This window comes from Saccharomycopsis crataegensis (genome assembly GCF_037102585.1).
Source record: "Saccharomycopsis crataegensis DNA, jcf7180000000084, whole genome shotgun sequence".
Lineage (NCBI taxonomy): Eukaryota > Fungi > Ascomycota > Saccharomycetes > Ascoideales > Saccharomycopsidaceae > Saccharomycopsis > Saccharomycopsis crataegensis.
This window is the reverse complement of record NW_027043829.1, coordinates 1291906-1308089: the sequence shown is the minus strand read 5'-3', so window position 1 is coordinate 1308089 and position 16184 is coordinate 1291906. Positions and strand designations below refer to the sequence as shown.

The 16184-nt window shown below is 37.1% G+C and overlaps 8 protein-coding genes across 8 annotated transcripts; 3 read left to right on the top strand and 5 right to left on the bottom strand. All coding sequences in view use genetic code 12, as the record gives it.

Moving 5' to 3' along the window:
- Nucleotides 1-95: 95 nt before the first annotated feature.
- On the bottom strand, nt 96-4352 carry SWR1 (chromatin-remodeling protein SWR1; the record flags this gene model as incomplete). The annotated part of the gene is made up of 1 exon (XM_064997195.1): nt 96-4352. One exon carries the CDS (start codon nt 4350-4352, stop codon nt 96-98), a length of 4257 nt encoding a protein of 1418 aa, XP_064853267.1.
- A 774-nt stretch (nt 4353-5126) lies between these two features.
- URA1 (dihydroorotate dehydrogenase) lies at nt 5127-6503 on the top strand (the record flags this gene model as incomplete). The annotated part of the gene is made up of 1 exon (XM_064997194.1): nt 5127-6503. The coding sequence occupies one exon, from the start codon at nt 5127-5129 to the stop codon at nt 6501-6503; it is 1377 nt and encodes a 458-aa protein (XP_064853266.1).
- Nucleotides 6504-6809: 306 nt separating this feature from the next.
- KHA1 (Kha1p) lies at nt 6810-8300 on the bottom strand (the record flags this gene model as incomplete). The annotated part of the gene is made up of 1 exon (XM_064997193.1): nt 6810-8300. The coding sequence occupies one exon, from the start codon at nt 8298-8300 to the stop codon at nt 6810-6812; it is 1491 nt and encodes a 496-aa protein (XP_064853265.1).
- A 491-nt stretch (nt 8301-8791) lies between these two features.
- Nucleotides 8792-10321, bottom strand: DASC09_035930 (uncharacterized protein; the record flags this gene model as incomplete). Its single annotated transcript, XM_064997192.1, has 1 exon — nt 8792-10321. The coding sequence occupies one exon, from the start codon at nt 10319-10321 to the stop codon at nt 8792-8794; it is 1530 nt and encodes a 509-aa protein (XP_064853264.1).
- A 984-nt stretch (nt 10322-11305) lies between these two features.
- DASC09_035920 (uncharacterized protein) lies at nt 11306-12334 on the bottom strand (the record flags this gene model as incomplete). The annotated part of the gene is made up of 1 exon (XM_064997191.1): nt 11306-12334. One exon carries the CDS (start codon nt 12332-12334, stop codon nt 11306-11308), a length of 1029 nt encoding a protein of 342 aa, XP_064853263.1.
- A 19-nt stretch (nt 12335-12353) lies between these two features.
- On the top strand, nt 12354-12560 carry DASC09_035910 (uncharacterized protein; the record flags this gene model as incomplete). The annotated part of the gene is made up of 1 exon (XM_064997190.1): nt 12354-12560. The coding sequence occupies one exon, from the start codon at nt 12354-12356 to the stop codon at nt 12558-12560; it is 207 nt and encodes a 68-aa protein (XP_064853262.1).
- Nucleotides 12561-12594: 34 nt separating this feature from the next.
- DASC09_035900 (uncharacterized protein) lies at nt 12595-13022 on the bottom strand (the record flags this gene model as incomplete). The annotated part of the gene is made up of 2 exons (XM_064997189.1): nt 12595-12912; nt 12984-13022. 2 exons carry the CDS (start codon nt 13020-13022, stop codon nt 12595-12597), a joined length of 357 nt encoding a protein of 118 aa, XP_064853261.1.
- A 792-nt stretch (nt 13023-13814) lies between these two features.
- On the top strand, nt 13815-15423 carry LAT1 (dihydrolipoyllysine-residue acetyltransferase; the record flags this gene model as incomplete). The annotated part of the gene is made up of 2 exons (XM_064997188.1): nt 13815-13864; nt 14070-15423. The coding sequence occupies 2 exons, from the start codon at nt 13815-13817 to the stop codon at nt 15421-15423; spliced, it is 1404 nt and encodes a 467-aa protein (XP_064853260.1).
- Nucleotides 15424-16184: the final 761 nt, after the last annotated feature.

The window sequence follows — 16184 nt, the reverse complement described above, 5'->3', positions numbered from 1 at the left end:
AATAATAATAGAACGTACATTATACACTTGAAGAAAAAAAGAAAAGGAAAAAAATACAAAACTTTTACTATACATGGCAGGATAGATTAGAATAACTAATAATAGTAACCATCCTCAATAAAACGTAACATATACTCATCAACATGACCCATTCCGTCATCTTCATCTTCATCATCAACATCAACATCTCCTTCTTTTACTTCGCCTTCATCCACATTCTCATCCGCAGTATCCATTAATGGTGTTTCTATCGCTGATTTGTCACTACTAGCAACAACAGCTGGACTACCGGTCTTTGATTTATCGTTATTATTAGTTTGAACATTATTTGATTGAGCGGTAGATGCATTTTCATCAAAATCTTCAACATCTAATTCACTTTCTTTGATCGCTTCCTTAGCAGCAGCAGCATCTTCGGCATCTTCGGCCTGAGCTAAACTATCAATATTACCATCACCCATTAGCAATTTCGACCCGTCTGCAGACTCGGTACCTAAAATATCTGATAGCGTCAACTTTCCAAAATAATCGGTAGTGAAATCACCATCTTGAATGACCACGTTATCCAACTTCCGCTTGTAGTTGGACTTTCTCATAATGTTCTCTTCAATAGTGTATTCGCTGACAAATCTATAAATGTGAACATCTCTAGTTTGACCGATTCTATGACATCTATCTTGACATTGTTTATCCATAGCAGGATTCCAATCATTATCATAAAAGATAACCGTATCGGCACCAGTTAAATTGATACCCAAACCCCCGGATCTAGTAGATAAGATAAAACAGGTAATTCTCGGGTCCCGATTAAACTTCTCAGTCAACAATTGACGGTCTTCAATTTTAGTAGCACCGTCTAATCTCATATACAAATATCCCAACCCATTCAAGAATTTCTCTAAGATATCCAACACCTTGGTCATTTGAGTGAAAATCAAAGCCCTATGTCCATTAACTTTCAAATCATACAACAATTTGGCTAATTTTTGTAACTTACCAGAGTCATATAAAAGTAGATTCTTATCTGGAAATTGAATTGATAATTTCATTTGTGGTTGATGAAGAGAATTTTCACTAAATACATCGGGGTCAGCTTCGAGAATTCTTTCCGTGACATATTCAGGAATCAACTGATTTTTGTAATCTAAAGTAACAATAGGCGGGGTTACAAAGGCATAACTATTAATTGAATTCTTCACCGACAAAATTCTTGTGCTCAATGGTTTAATCATATCATCCAAAATATGGTTATCCTTTTTAAGGTAGTACTTTGTGTCATTAAAAAACGTATCAACATGCAACAAATTCAACAAGTTACTTCCAAAAACAGGTTTCTGTGAACAACGAAAATCATTAATGTATATCGTTTGCCTGGAATGGTCTAAGGCATCTTTTTGTTCAACGTATTTGTAGTATTTGTAAAAATCGCCTATGTCATTGTAATTGGAATCAATTGGATTGGCTATGAGCTCTTCTAACTTTTGACATTCTTTCATCAAAAATTTTCTGGCGTTCAATTTGTTAATGGAATTTGAATTGGAAGTAGTCAAATTCATTTCGTTGTTGGTGAATATATAACCCAAAAGATCCATATTAATTTCCCTTTTCAAAACATCGGCCACAACACTCGGCAATTTTTTCTGGAACTTTCCTGGAATTGAGTTTTCAATTGCAAACGATGTCAAAATTGGACGAACCTCAAACAAATCAGGGTGATTGCAAACTTTACGAAGTTGCATGAGACAATTAATAATGGATAGAAAGTTACCACTGGCCAAAGTTTCTTTTGTTTGTGCCCTTGACATGAAATCATCGTACAAGAACCGCTGTCTTTTGGAAAGACGACAGTAAATGATGTGCTCGTACTTGAGTGGCATTTGTTTTTCAACATCTGCTTTCAATCTTCTTAATAAATACGGTCTTAAAACCTTGTGTAATTTAGAAATTGTTTCCTTAGTTTCTCTATCCTGTTCATAACTCCCTCCTTCGATGATTTTATCGACAGGTCGACCAAACCATTGCTGGAAATCATCCAAGGAAGCAAACCCTTCTGGCATGTTGCTGACATTTTTCGCCGATGGCATTAAAAAGTACAACAAAGACCATAATTCTGCCAAATTGTTTTGCAATGGTGTACCAGTCAACAAGAGTCTTCTATTTGTGTTGAAATTTAATAAGGCTTGCCATCTTGCAGTTCTGAAATTCTTGATGTTGTGTGCTTCATCCAAAATCATGTATTCCCATCTTCTTCTTCTAAAAGATTGATGATCATGCAATACCAATTGATATGATGTGATGCAAACATGGAAAGCATCGGCCTTGTTCCAACCCTTTCTTTTCTCTTTACGCTGTTGGGGATTTCCGTAATATGTCAACACCTTAAAACCTGGAGCAAATCTTTTGAATTCCATTTCCCAATTCAACATCACCGATGTTGGAACAACAATCAAATGCGGACCCCAAATTTGCTTCTCGCAAGCAAGATAAGAAATCAAAGAAATAGTCTGAATGGTCTTACCAAGACCCATCTCATCTGCCAAGATACCATTGGTGTTATTATTATACAAATTTGCTAACCAGTTAAGACCCTGCTTTTGATAGGCTCGCAATGTTCCTCGCAACAACGATGGGACAGGAACATCCGGAATTGTAGCTGAACCATCGTCTTCTTTGGAGATTTCTTCTTTTAGAGGTTCTTGTTTTGGAGGCTTCTCATCTTTAGTTTTCTCATCTGCTAGGACAATATTCATTTCATTTTCATCATCAGAATTAGCTATTCCATCACTATCATCGGTTCTTGTTTGTTTTTTCCTCATATCTTCATCGTCTACTTCCTCAATTTTTGGTAAAGGACTTTTTACTCCTTCAATTTCTGTTATACTTCCGTGGTCATCTTCATCTTCACCAATTTTAACTTCTTCATCCTCATAATTTTCTACTTCATCGTCATCACTTTCATCTTTATTTATTACATCGCCAAATAAGGATGCCAAGCCTCCCCCATTATCTTCAGCCTCATCCTCAGAGTCAGTCTCATTATCTGAATCACTTTCTTCTTCTGAATCAGATAATGATTCATCGCTGTCTAACATAGAATTATGGTCATCATTATCAAGCGCCTTGTATCTTTCTATATCTTCTTCAGTAACAACTATATCTTTTTCGCCTTGTCCGTCTTCCTCAATCTCCTTTTCATCATCTTCCTCATTAGTCTTATCATTATTTGCCATTTCATAGCTATCCAAGAAAGCATATTTCTTTTTAAGTTCCTCTTGGGTCAACTTGGAATCATCATCATCATCATCATCATTATCGGGTTTCAAATCTACGTTGGAATTAGCATCTTCCCTTTCCTCAATTTCTGAATCATCTACATCACTCTCAACTTCACTGTCACTTTCTGGCTCTTGGCTTGGAGCTTTGCCACTAATAGCGTGACCGACAGCTTTCAAACTGCTATCCAAAACCATTCTATTCATAGTCTTCTTGCCTTCTTCAATCTTCTCCAATTCTCTTTTCTTATCAACGATAATCTTGTAAGCCTTTTCAACCTCTCTCCAACGTCTTTTAACCATAGTGACGGTATCTCTTGCCATCTTCTTCATTCTTTTTTCATGGTCACGGATTTCACGATCTTTTTCCCCTGCCAATTTCTTGAAATAATTTTCCACCATACTGTTGATTTTCTTAGTTCTATTGATCCGCGCTCTCGATTGATCATGGAATATTTTTGACATTTTAACCCCCTGAGCTATTAAATGATCATGTGTTGTCGGGAGAGTTACAAATGGATCAACAGGAGGTTTGTGCTTTGGATGTTTTATTATTTTGCTAGTATATGGATCGATTTGGAGCACTTGATTATTGATTGCGTTCCTGATTTTTTTGATCAATTGTATTTCATCACCAACCTTCAGAGTATATTCTTCCAATGATAAATCGTCATCCAAGAAAGACTTGAACGAGCCTAAATATTCTGTTAAATTGGGGAATGAGCGACGTGTAACATGGTCAGGATGGGTGATTGTGGGAGGTGGGGCACGAAAGTTCAATTTTATTCTTTTGACTTTCCGGTGGCTATTTGATATACTCAGGTCTTGTGATGTGTTTATTCTCTTTAGACTGGTATCACTTGATTTATTTCTGAAAGAATTGCCAAAAGAGTCGCTGGATCTTAGCTTTCGTGTTACTATCGGTGGTTCTTGATCATCATTATTATTATTGTTCTTCTTGAAAGCGTGATCAACGAATCTAGTATTTGGTTCTCCATTTTCTGGCTTATTATTTACTTTATCAATTTCACCATTGCCGACACCATCAACCGCTGAACTTCTTGTTCTGCGCTTTTTCATGGGTGGGGTGTGTGTTTTAGTTTATTGATTGGGTGGGATACGGTTATTATACAACATAAACTGGGGCGTAACAGCAAGAAGAAAAACATTATCTTTCATAGCGAGACACGAAAAATTGAAGCGGTGAAAGAAAAAAAAAAAAAAAAATTGAAAAGAAGCGGGAAGCATTGTCACGTGGCTTTGCTGGCATCCTTCACTCGCAGAGGCTAAACAAGGCTCTAATTCAGTGGCAACTAAGAAATAAAATATCCATTGTCTGTATTATTTGAAAGATAACACGCAGTACGACCTTGGCTTTCTCAGAATAACTGAACAAAAATTAAGAAAACAAAAATAAAACCTTGCTTCGATTAAAATCGAAAAAACTCCGCGACGGGGAATTGAACCCCGGTCCCCCGCGCGACAAGCGGGGATTCTAGCCACTAAACTATCACGGATTTAGGTGGTTGATTGTTTTAACAAAAAAGCATATCACACAATATTCAGTAAAAAACGCGCGATTTTGGACTTTTAAGGACTGTTTTACATTCAGAATTATTAAAAATGATGTTTTAAATTGAAATCTTCTCGCATTTTGGGCATAGGAATCACAAACATGCAAATATTTTAAGTTATGCTGCAAACATGACGCTTCGATAAATTTTATGCGGAAAAAAAAATTGAAAATTGTGCGATGATTAAATAGTAACCTCTACATATTTCCAGGCTTGTTGAATTCACTTCACAATCATCTAGAGTGGGAAAAAGAAAAAGATAAGAAAGAGGGAATAAAAGATGATTGGATTAAGAAAAGGGGTCACTAGACTTGGGGCCAGAAGGATCGACTCTCTTTTGTTCGGCAAATGCCAAGCGCATAGATTTTTATCCAACTCTTCCAAAGATCTTCATAGGCAAAAAACGATCTTGAAATCCTCTTTTGGCGGATTGGCTGCTTCTTTGCTTGGAGCTTCTTTACTCTCTTATTATATGTTCAATGCTAAATCTCTGGTTCATGAGTATGTCTTTGGTCCATTGCTTCGTAACATTATGGATGCTGAAACTGCCCACCATTTCGTCGTAAAGCTCATGTCCTATGGATTGTTCCCTAGATTATTCGAAGGTATCAAAGATGAGGACAAGGTATTGGGTGTGAAATTATTCAACAATCAAAAGTATCTTGAAATTCCAATTGGTATGGCTGCTGGACTTGATAAGAATGCCGAAGCCATTGATGCATTGTTCAATATTGGGTTTTCCTACGTCGAAGTTGGTTCAATCACTCCTTTGCCACAACCGGGGAACCCACAACCACGTTTCTTCAGAATTCCTAATGATCGCTCTGTGATTAATCGTTATGGTTTCAATTCTGATGGCCACTGGTCGGTGTTGAGTAACCTTCGTATTAGAGTTGAAAAATTCTTGACAAAGTTCAATGGTAATGTTACCGCTCCTAATTCTTTTGAAGATGGAAAAATTTTGGCTGTTAACTTGGGTAAAAATAAACATGGTGACGAAATCAACGATTATAAATTAGGTGTTTCAAGATTTGGGCCATACGCTGATGTGTTAGTGATTAATGTTTCTTCTCCAAACACCCCAGGTTTAAGAAACTTGCAAAAGAAAGAAAAATTGCTCAGCTTATTGGATGCAGTGGTTGAGGAAAGGAACAACATCAAGCTTTCCGAAAATCCTTTGAACAAGGGAAAATCTGGCCAACTTCCTCCAATTGTTGTCAAAATTGCTCCAGACTTAACCGAATCAGAAATCAAGTCGATTGCTGAAACTGTTAATGAATCAAAGATTGATGGGATCATCATCTCTAACACCACTATTTCTAGACCTACAGTCTACAACTCTCCTGAAGATCCAATCTTTAAAGAAGCTGGAGGATTGTCTGGTGTCCCATTAAAACCAATTTCCTTGAAAGCCCTTAGAACTTTTGCCAAATACAACAAGGATCCAAAGTTGACAATTATTGGTTGTGGTGGTATTAGCACTGGTCAAGATGCCATTGAATTTGCTAAGGCCGGTGCCAGCTTTGTGCAAGTTTATACTGGTTTTGCCTACACTGGTCCAAACTTGGTTAACAGAATTGCTGAAGAAATCAAGGATGAATTGAAAAAAGAAGGCAAAACATGGGAACAAATCGTGGGTGCCGATTTGAAGAAATAATTTAATGCTTTTTGTTAACCATACAAAACTATAAGAAAGACAAGTTATTTATACATTTGAGTGAAATTTTCATTAGAGTCGATAGTTTATAAAAGTGATCTACATAAAAATTAACAAGAAAACAAAAAAAAAAAACGTAAGCTGCCAGAACATAAAAAAAATAAATAATGGTTAGACAAATAATTAGAAAGTGAAATCGTAAACAAAATTGAATACCATAAAACGGAAAGAGAAGCAACATCAAGAAAAGTATTGAAAAAAAAGAAAAGTTACTAATATCAAGAATAAGATTTAGTACTAGAAAAATCATGGCTCAGTTGTTTTATCCTGGTTAGTCTTGGTGGGGCTTTCTGGAGGTGTGATATTTTCAGTAGAGGCTTCCCTAACAATTTCTTCTGGGCTAATATCCATACTATCGTTATTGGAGACACTTGAAGATGATGTTCTTTCATGTTTTTTCTTATCAGAGACTTGCTCAGCCAAAATGCTTTCCCTATAAGAATCAGTGTAGACCAACCTAGTCAAAGGCGTAGTTAAGAACGTAGTAACCAACGCCATGACGATGAACATCGAATAAGTCTTTTCATTCAAAATCTGGGCACTTAAACCAACGGTGATAACCACAATTTCGACAATACCTTTACAAGACATCAATACCCCAACAGCAAGAGACTCTCTCCAATACAAGCCGGTGGCTTTAGAAGCAAAAAGCCCGCCAATAACTTTACCAATGAAGGCCAAAGAACAAAGACCAATAATATAGCCCCAATCTTTACCCGAATTCAATTTTCCTAAATCAACACTTTGACCAGCAAGGGCAAAATATAAAGGAATGAATACTGCACTGATTAGACCGTCAATTTTTTCCACAAACTTCTCCACAAAACCATAATCTCTTGGAATAATTAAGCCAACCATAAAAGCCCCGAAAATAGGATGAACTCCGATAATATCGGTGAAAAAAGCACTGATGAAAACTAATCCAAATACTAAAGTCAAGGTGGTGTGGTTTGGGCCTTCACGGACCTCATTGGTCCAGTTTTTAAGATATTTGTGTAAAAGATACTTGATTGGAAACAATATTGTGAGGAACCATCCAGCGGTGAGCAACAATATATAAACCACATTAACGGAATTATCAGCATTGGCTAAAGTGACGGACAAAGCTAAAAGAATCCATCCAACCAAATCGTTGAAAATACCAGCGGATAAAACAATAGTACCGACTCTATCTTGTTGCAAGCCCAATTCTCGTAGAATTCTGGCCAATACTGGCAAAGCGGTAATACATACTGCCGTGGCGACAAACACCATGTAAGTGGTAAATTTGATATGTGGCAAAGACTCGTCGTTCTCACGATATTCATGATAAATTCCTACCGAAATTGCACACCCCAATGCAAATGGTAAAGCCATGTTTGCAATCCCCACAGACAAGGCCGCTTTCAAATTTTTCTTCATAAAAACTAAGTCCACATCAAGACCAATGACAAATAAAAACAAAATGATCCCAATGTTAGCAACCAATGTAAAACCGGGAATACTTGCTTTTGGGAAGATTTTTTCTGTAAAATGGGGGATTTTGCCAAATACCGAAGGACCCAAAATGATCCCGGCAATGACTTCACCAATGACTCTGGGTTGTTTGAGTTTTTGAAGCGGATAGTTCAATAAACTTGAAAAGAAATAGACAATAAGAGCTTGAAGTAGAAAGATTGTATATGGGGAAGAGCTGCTATACACCACTGGGTTACGTCCTGAGGTAATACCCCCAAAGGTAGTAGTGTTTACTGCCATTATTTATTTGCTGACCACTAGCATGAGTGAGTTTCTAAAAAACTGTGCGAAGAGGAATTTAGGATTGGAAGCAAAACCAGTGAAATCTCGCGATGGCCGCAGTTCGGCCTCATAACCCCTCGAACGCGTTCGATGTACGTCATCTCGAACGTGGGCTACTCTTGGTATGCTCGGAGGCCTTCTTTTTTTTTTTACTTTTTTTTGCTGAAAGCTGATGATGTTATTGACGGTTTATGATTATTGATTGTTTTTTGGTCACTCTGTGAGTCTGGTTTGCTCTGTTTTTATCTTTTTAATATATTTCCTCATATCTACAAGCTTCGCATGGTTTTTCCGAATTCAAAATTCAATCTCAATTTCGAATAAGTTCATGAAGACCACAAAAGGAAAAAAAAAACGAGTACATCTTAAATATTACAGTATTGATAAAACTAGAACTAGAAAATGTGTAATAAGAAAAGCTAATAGCACAGGGGATGGATTATACACTCTTAAGCGGATGACAGGGCAACAGTTTGGATTTCAAAAACCGTATCACTGACTCTATTAACTGGAGCAATTCCGTATCGATTATTTTCGATATCCGAGTAGAAATAAACATTATTAAGGAAAGTTTGGCCCAAGACAAAGTAATCCTGGTTTTTTTTGTAATTAAGGGCAAAAACACAATCTCTATTCTGTTTTTTGTTAGTGCTGGGATCCAAATTCTTGAACTTTAGATCCTCCCACGGGATAGAAATATTCAACCCTTGACTGAACACAATTTCCAACGGCTTTCCAGTAGTTGTGCAGTTCATAAAGTATTGATTATTGTAATTGGTTAGTCCATAATTTTTGGCAACACTGGCAACATACGCTTTAGGGCCATAAATGGTGCGGGTAGTGCTTTCAATAATCGCATCATAAACAATATTTTGCTTTTGTTTTGCTTTGTAATTATTCAACCCATCCGTCAGAATATAATCGATGTTAATGAAGGGTCTGTAAAGGTGAAATTTACTTTTTGTGTCCATCTTCACTACCGAAGAATCAAAATATTTGTACTGTAGGTTTTCAAAATATGTTAATTTTCCCCCATTACCAATCTTGGCCTTATCAACTGCTCCTAGTATCAATTTTCCTGTACCATCTTCATTGACGTACATGGAATATACTTTCAGGTTTATTGCCCCATAAGTTTTCAACGTATCAAGTAATGAATTGCTATAGTTTGTGGTGTACTGGTTATAATACTGAGCTCTTTGCTTATCGCTGATGAAGTTGTTTCGACTAATTAGCGGTTCCAAACCAAGTCCCAATATGCTTTCGAAATAAATATTCCCACCGTTGGCATTGATGGTAGGGAATTCAAAATAATCCATCACCGTATTCTCATATTGAGAACCATTAATTCCCAAAGTGACATTATCCCACCCCCAGCAGCCTTGAATGTTGGTAGTCGAGCCACTGGAGACAAAATTCGACACATAACTGGAATTATCATAATTAAAGGAGAAGGAAATGTTTGGGTCGTAAGAGTTGTACATACAGGCATATAAGTTTTGGGATTTTGAAACAGGGCAATCTGTCAAGGTGTTGCAAGTTGAGTAAAAAGTTTCGTAGGTGTTGATATCTATAGTTGATTGGAATTGCTGTGGAGGTGTGCCGACATGGCCATCTATGAGGTAAACCACGGGAGAATTAACGCCGCAAACAGATATATTTGTAGGAGTATAACATGCTTGGATGAAATCTAGTACTTTAAACCCTGAAGTTTTCAAGTAATTTTGGTTATCTGGATTGATGGTGCTGACATTCAAAGTGACGCCAGTGTCCGCTAGTTGAAGGGTATCTGAAATGTAAGTAGTATTTCCGTTCCCGGAAGTAGCATTTTCATTGCTATCGTCTTGTCTTTTCTGCAAAAACGCTGCCTGTTGTGATATATTCGATGGGTGGAGGTTCGAGACATATTCATAAAGAACTCTGGGAGTGAATAGTAGGGCGATTATGCAAAGAAGAAAATGGACTTTGGCATCTTTCATAACTAGCCAGTATCAATATTGATATGTTATCTCATCTAAACATATCTCAATAAAAATATAAATTGAGAGGGACAAACTGTTGGGATCATATAATAAACATGTTGATCGTTATACCGACAGTTAGGATCGATAGTAGTGCTACGCGGCGCGCAGGAATGCACAACTGCCAAGATTAACGACAAGAATCCTCTGGAGAGGGTGAAGAGCGATTAGCTCAAATAGTATGCTAAAACCTTTCTAATCCTCTATTATAAATAAAGTCCCTAAGTATATACAATAATAATGTAGGAATGGAAGTATGTAACAACAAAAGCGTAGCGAAAACTTGCAGAGGCTACACGCCACCAATGGGTAATATAACAAATCATTCAGCTCTTCTCAACCGAAGATTTCTCTTTCATGAGTATTCAAAGAAAACAAGTAGTGGTTCTTTTATATTTCATCTATCAATAAAATTAATAAAAATCAAAATTTTACTGTTACCCAAGTAGTTATACTGTAGATAAGGCGAACTCATGTGTAACATATACCACCAGTATTGTTCATTCATTACCTAATCGATTGCTTCTTATCGGATCCTTATCTTATTCCCTGTCTTCTTACCTATCTTATTGCTTATCTTATAACTAATATTCTATACTTATTATCTATTTAAAGAGATACTAAACCACTTATTCCTTATATATTATGTTAATAAAAAATCAAGTTAATGTTACATCATGATAAATACCCTTAAATATACACAAGCTCTGTGAATGAATGAGCTATTTTTATTACGCGCAATAGGGATAGAAATAGTTGATATAATCGCCCAACTCACATAATACTGCATCCGGACGATAAATAATCGAAATTCATTTCCGCCTCATACAATACGCAATCTGGACGAACAAGATCGTCATTCAATTGCTCAGCAAGTTCGTTTTTAGACTCTAGACTTAGCTCACCAAGTAGATCATTAATATCATCACAACTATCTACCTCTTATGATTTCTTCATATCTTCAGAGACAGTAAGAGTTGTTTCACTGACATCAGAAAGAGATCTCTCCTTCAATTGGAAGAAACTATCACCGTTAGTTGCAGTAAAGTATGATTTTATTCTCAGATGAGCTGAAATACTTTCTGAAATCAATCTGTACCTACGGGCCTCCAGTATATCACATATTAATGGGTAGCCACGTTCAAGGTTTCCATTGACAACATGGATATTTTGTGCGGCGAATTGTGATAATTCTGCTATATACTTCAAAGTTTTTCCTGAAATCAAATTATAATTACCAGCATAAAGCAACGAAGATAGCTCATTACATTCCTTGAACAAACGATCGCTATCTTTAAAATCATTTTTCAGTTCTGGCATTTTGCTATAAAATTCTGACATAACCAGTGGCTTCAGACTTGTCTTATACAAACTTGTCTTGAACAAACTTGTATTATACAAGATTGTCTTATACAGACTTCTCTCACCCAGACTTTGATATGCCTTGTGTAAATTCCAGATGTACGCCTTTAAGGACTCATGATTTATTATGAATTTTCTATCGTTACGAAATAAAGTCGTATCATCTTCAGGAAATAAAGTCGTCCAAAAATAAGTATCACTGTCAAAAAGTACGTACAATTGAACTGCAGGCTTATTTAAATACTTTTTGATATATTCAATGAATATTGGAGATGTGCAGATGAATGACAACACAACACCAGGGCTGCATTTTGGTATGATATTTTTTACCTGATCAACCCTCAATCCATCAGGCATTTTCCCAAATAGTAAAATGAGATCTTCCGCTAGTTCTTTGAAAGTTTTTTGGTTTCTATCATTTATTGGAACATTGTGGAAAGTGCATAAGCCACAAGAACCTTCGATGAAAAAGGAGCAAATCGAAATATATAGAGCCAGGAGCGAACTCAAAACATATAACAAACCATTTAAATTGTCAAATTGAGAATCTTGAAGCTGAGTTATATGCCCAAATCCAAACTCTAATAATTTGGAATCTGCTCTGAGCATTTGTATATCGTGGTTATTAATGCCATTAAAATGTTCAGTAATTTCTGGAACTCCTGAATCCAATATTTTCTCGATATTTTTCAGAAACCATTCGAATAATCAGTATCTGGATCGCCATATGGTGGTAACTGGTAACGGTGGAGTAGATCCAACTATCCTTCTAATCGCTTTCTTATATATCCCATATGAATTTAACTTTAAACATATTGTTGTCAATTTTGAATAAAAGGCTATTTCGCTTTGTATGAGCTTTTCATTTATCAAAGTTTATTTCTCTCATGTTTTTTACGCTCCACCAGCACAACATTTGTCAAAACATATCTCATGAGTAAATTGGTAGTCTGTAATATACAAGGCATTAATTCGGCCCCCGCAGCCGAGTTTATCTTTCTCAAACCCCAATCATTGATGATAAGATTATTAGAAATATAAGATAATACTTTATCTTGGATCCCAAAAGTAGTCAAAACATGTTCAATTGCATCCTCAGGAGTTTTAAAAGACTTATTTTGAGCGCTGAAAGAAAATTCTCTTTTAACTGGGACAAAATCTAACACCACGTAGACCCTATCAGAAGCCTATCTTTCTGTCAAGTAACTGGTATTACTTTTCGCAAACACATCATCTCTTCGTAAAATGGCTGATATACAAAGGCTAAGGTCTTGATTGGATAACGATTGATAGACATCAAGGCAAAGAGACAAGCATTTTTTTGCGTTGAAATATATTTCTAAGCCTTTCTACCAACACAATATCAAGCTCCCTAACTTTTTGCTTCAATGATGGTATACTGGTCACTTCATTGTATGTATATATATCCCAAACAGGCAGATTTAAGAAGGTATACGGCGGTAAATCCATGCAAAAACATTGCACCACCTGCTTTGTGTGCAAGCTCCAACCATCTAATTGTTTGAATTCTATAGGAATGTGATCTATAGGAACGAGAGCTTTGCTATAGTGCTCCAGGGGTTTCTGTCCCCTTGAATGTGTATCACAATCATGAATTGTCAGCGTAATGAAGCGGATATTGTTCATATGGCTCCTGAAATCCACACTAACAGATGGTTCTAATCTTCAACCAGTCTTTCTGTTAAACTTAGAAGATCATGATGATGGTGAGAGAAGTGCGCACGCGATACGCACGTGCACGCTTGTTTACACAAATTAACCCCCTTTTAGTACCCCACACCCCATTTTTGATTTATGATCACATGACTGTATCACAGGGTGTGTGACCCCTGCTGAGGCCACTCTGGGAGGGGGGGGACGAGAACCATCTGGTGATTGTATTTGCATAGCGAAAAAAATCGGTTTTTTTATTTCCTCATCACTAGGATGGTCCCTACTTTTTTTTCTTTTCCCTTCACCCCCAAACCACGGCCAACCTTCAGTGAACCACTCGCCCTCCCTTCAATCAGATTGTGGTTAATATACTTGGTAATCCAATAATAAAATACATATATACTCCTCCACAATAATGTCGATGGCTTTGAGATTTGCTCGCCCAGCTGCTAGAGCCTTACCAAGGTATGTATAGATATCTTCATCCAATATCACATGAATCAATCCCCAGAAAAATGCAAAGAAAAGATAATAGTAATGAAACTATGAGCATCATGTTTAAATCAAATACCAATGGTCTTCATTAATTGAGGTTGAAAGGAGTTATAGATATCATGGGAGAATGTCGATCTATATTGAAGAATTTGTAGTGACTAACAATTCATTCTAGATACTCTAACATTGCTGCTATCAACTTTGCTCGTGCTTACGCCGGTAAGTCATGGCCTGCTCACACTGTCATTCAAATGCCTGCCTTGTCCCCAACTATGGAACAAGGTGGTTTGGCAGTTTGGAGCAAGAAGATTGGTGACAGATTGGAACCAGGTGAAGTTATCGCTGAAGTCGAAACCGACAAGGCTCAAATGGACTTTGAATTCCAAGAAGAAGGTTACTTGGCCAAGGTTTTGGTCGAAGACGGTACCAAGGACCTCCCAGTCGGTACCCCAATCGGTGTTTACGTTGAAAATGCTGACGATGTTGCTGCATTTGCCGATTTCACTGCCGCTGACGCTGGTGCTGCCCCAGCCGCTGCCCCAGCCGCCAAGGAAGAAGCTGCTCCAGCCCCAGCCGCCGCTGCTACTCCAGCCCCAGCCGCCACCAAGGCTGCTGTTGCTACCAAGTCTAGTGCCCCTGCTGGCAGAATCTTTGCTTCTCCATTGGCCAAGACAATTGCTTTGGAAAAGGGTATTTCTTTGAAGAACATCACCGGTACCGGTCCACGCGGTAGAATTACTGCCAAGGACGTCGAAAGCTACGTTCCAGCCGCTGCCCCAGCCCCAGCTGCTACTAAGGCCGCTGCCCCAGCTGTTCCATCCGCCGGTGTTTATGAAGATATTCCAATCTCTTCTATGAGAAAGACCATCGCCAAGAGACTTACCTCTTCTGTTCAAACTTCCCCAAGTTACATTGTCTCCTCCAATATGTCTGTCTCTAAGCTTCTTAAACTTAGAGCTTCTTTGAACGGTGCCTCTAACGGTGAATACAAATTGTCCATCAACGACATTCTTATCAAGGCCATCGCCAAGGCTGCCCAAAAAGTCCCACAAGTTAACTCATACTGGTTGGAAGACCAAGGTGTTATTCGTCAATTTGCCAATGTTGACGTTTCCGTTGCCGTTGCCACCCCAACCGGTTTGATCACCCCAGTTGTCAAGGAAGCCCACTCCAAGGGTTTGGCCACCATTTCCAAGGAAATCAAAGACTTGGGTAAGCGTGCCAAGATTGGTAAATTGACTCCAGAAGAATACCAAGGTGGTACCATTACCATCAGTAACTTGGGCATGAACCCAGCCGTGAACATGTTCACTTCTATCATTAACCCACCACAAAGTGCCATCATTGCCATCAGTACCCTTGACAAGAAGGTTGTTCTCGACAACAGCAGCGAAAAGGGTTTCGCTTTCGAAGACACTTTGACCATCACTGGTACTTTTGACCACAGAGTCATTGACGGTGCCGTTGGTGGTGAATTCATCAAGGCGTTGAAGGAGACTATTGAAAACCCATTGAGTTTGTTGCTTTAAGAATGTTTTTTAGGCTGACGAGTTGCGGGAGTTGAAGTTAATGACCATCAAGATGAAATAGAACGTATCAGCTCCTCTTGAACTTTTCCAAACAATAAAAGAAAAAAAAAATGGTAACAAGGAAATAAGATTATTTTCTTGGGAAGTGTTTGTTTTAAGATAGAGGAGCTAGTCATCTATTTTGCTTGGTTCTAGTTTAGTAAATAAACGGAAATTTTTTGAGTTTTTTTTTTTTTTCTTCTATATTTTTCTTAGTGATTCCATTTAATAGGTTTATTATATTCATTTGACATCAAGACAGCATGTCAAATTTTCAGATTTATCTATGCAGATCCTTTCCAATTCTGTGGATTTCAACACAGTATTAATATTAATAACTAATACTACATCGACTGTATAATATTTCAAACAGACAGAATAAAGAAATTCAAATTCAACTAATCATTAGACTTCATAAGAAAATAAAACAAAATAAAATAAAATTAAATAAAATTAAATTAAATAAAATGAAATAAAATAAAATAAAATAAAGAAAAAAAAATAAAAAAAAAAAGAGGATAATAGTACAATATAAGACATCATCATTATTTCTTAATCATTCTGAACAATTTTTTTTCCCTCAAAACATTGGAGCCAAAAAACACTAGAATAATGAATGGCTTCCAAAGAATAAATATCGAAAGACAAAGTAAAAAAAAGTCAAAAAGAAACAGAAAAAAAAAAAAGTAAGTGCCTTGGCTGCAACTAGGACTGACGACTCT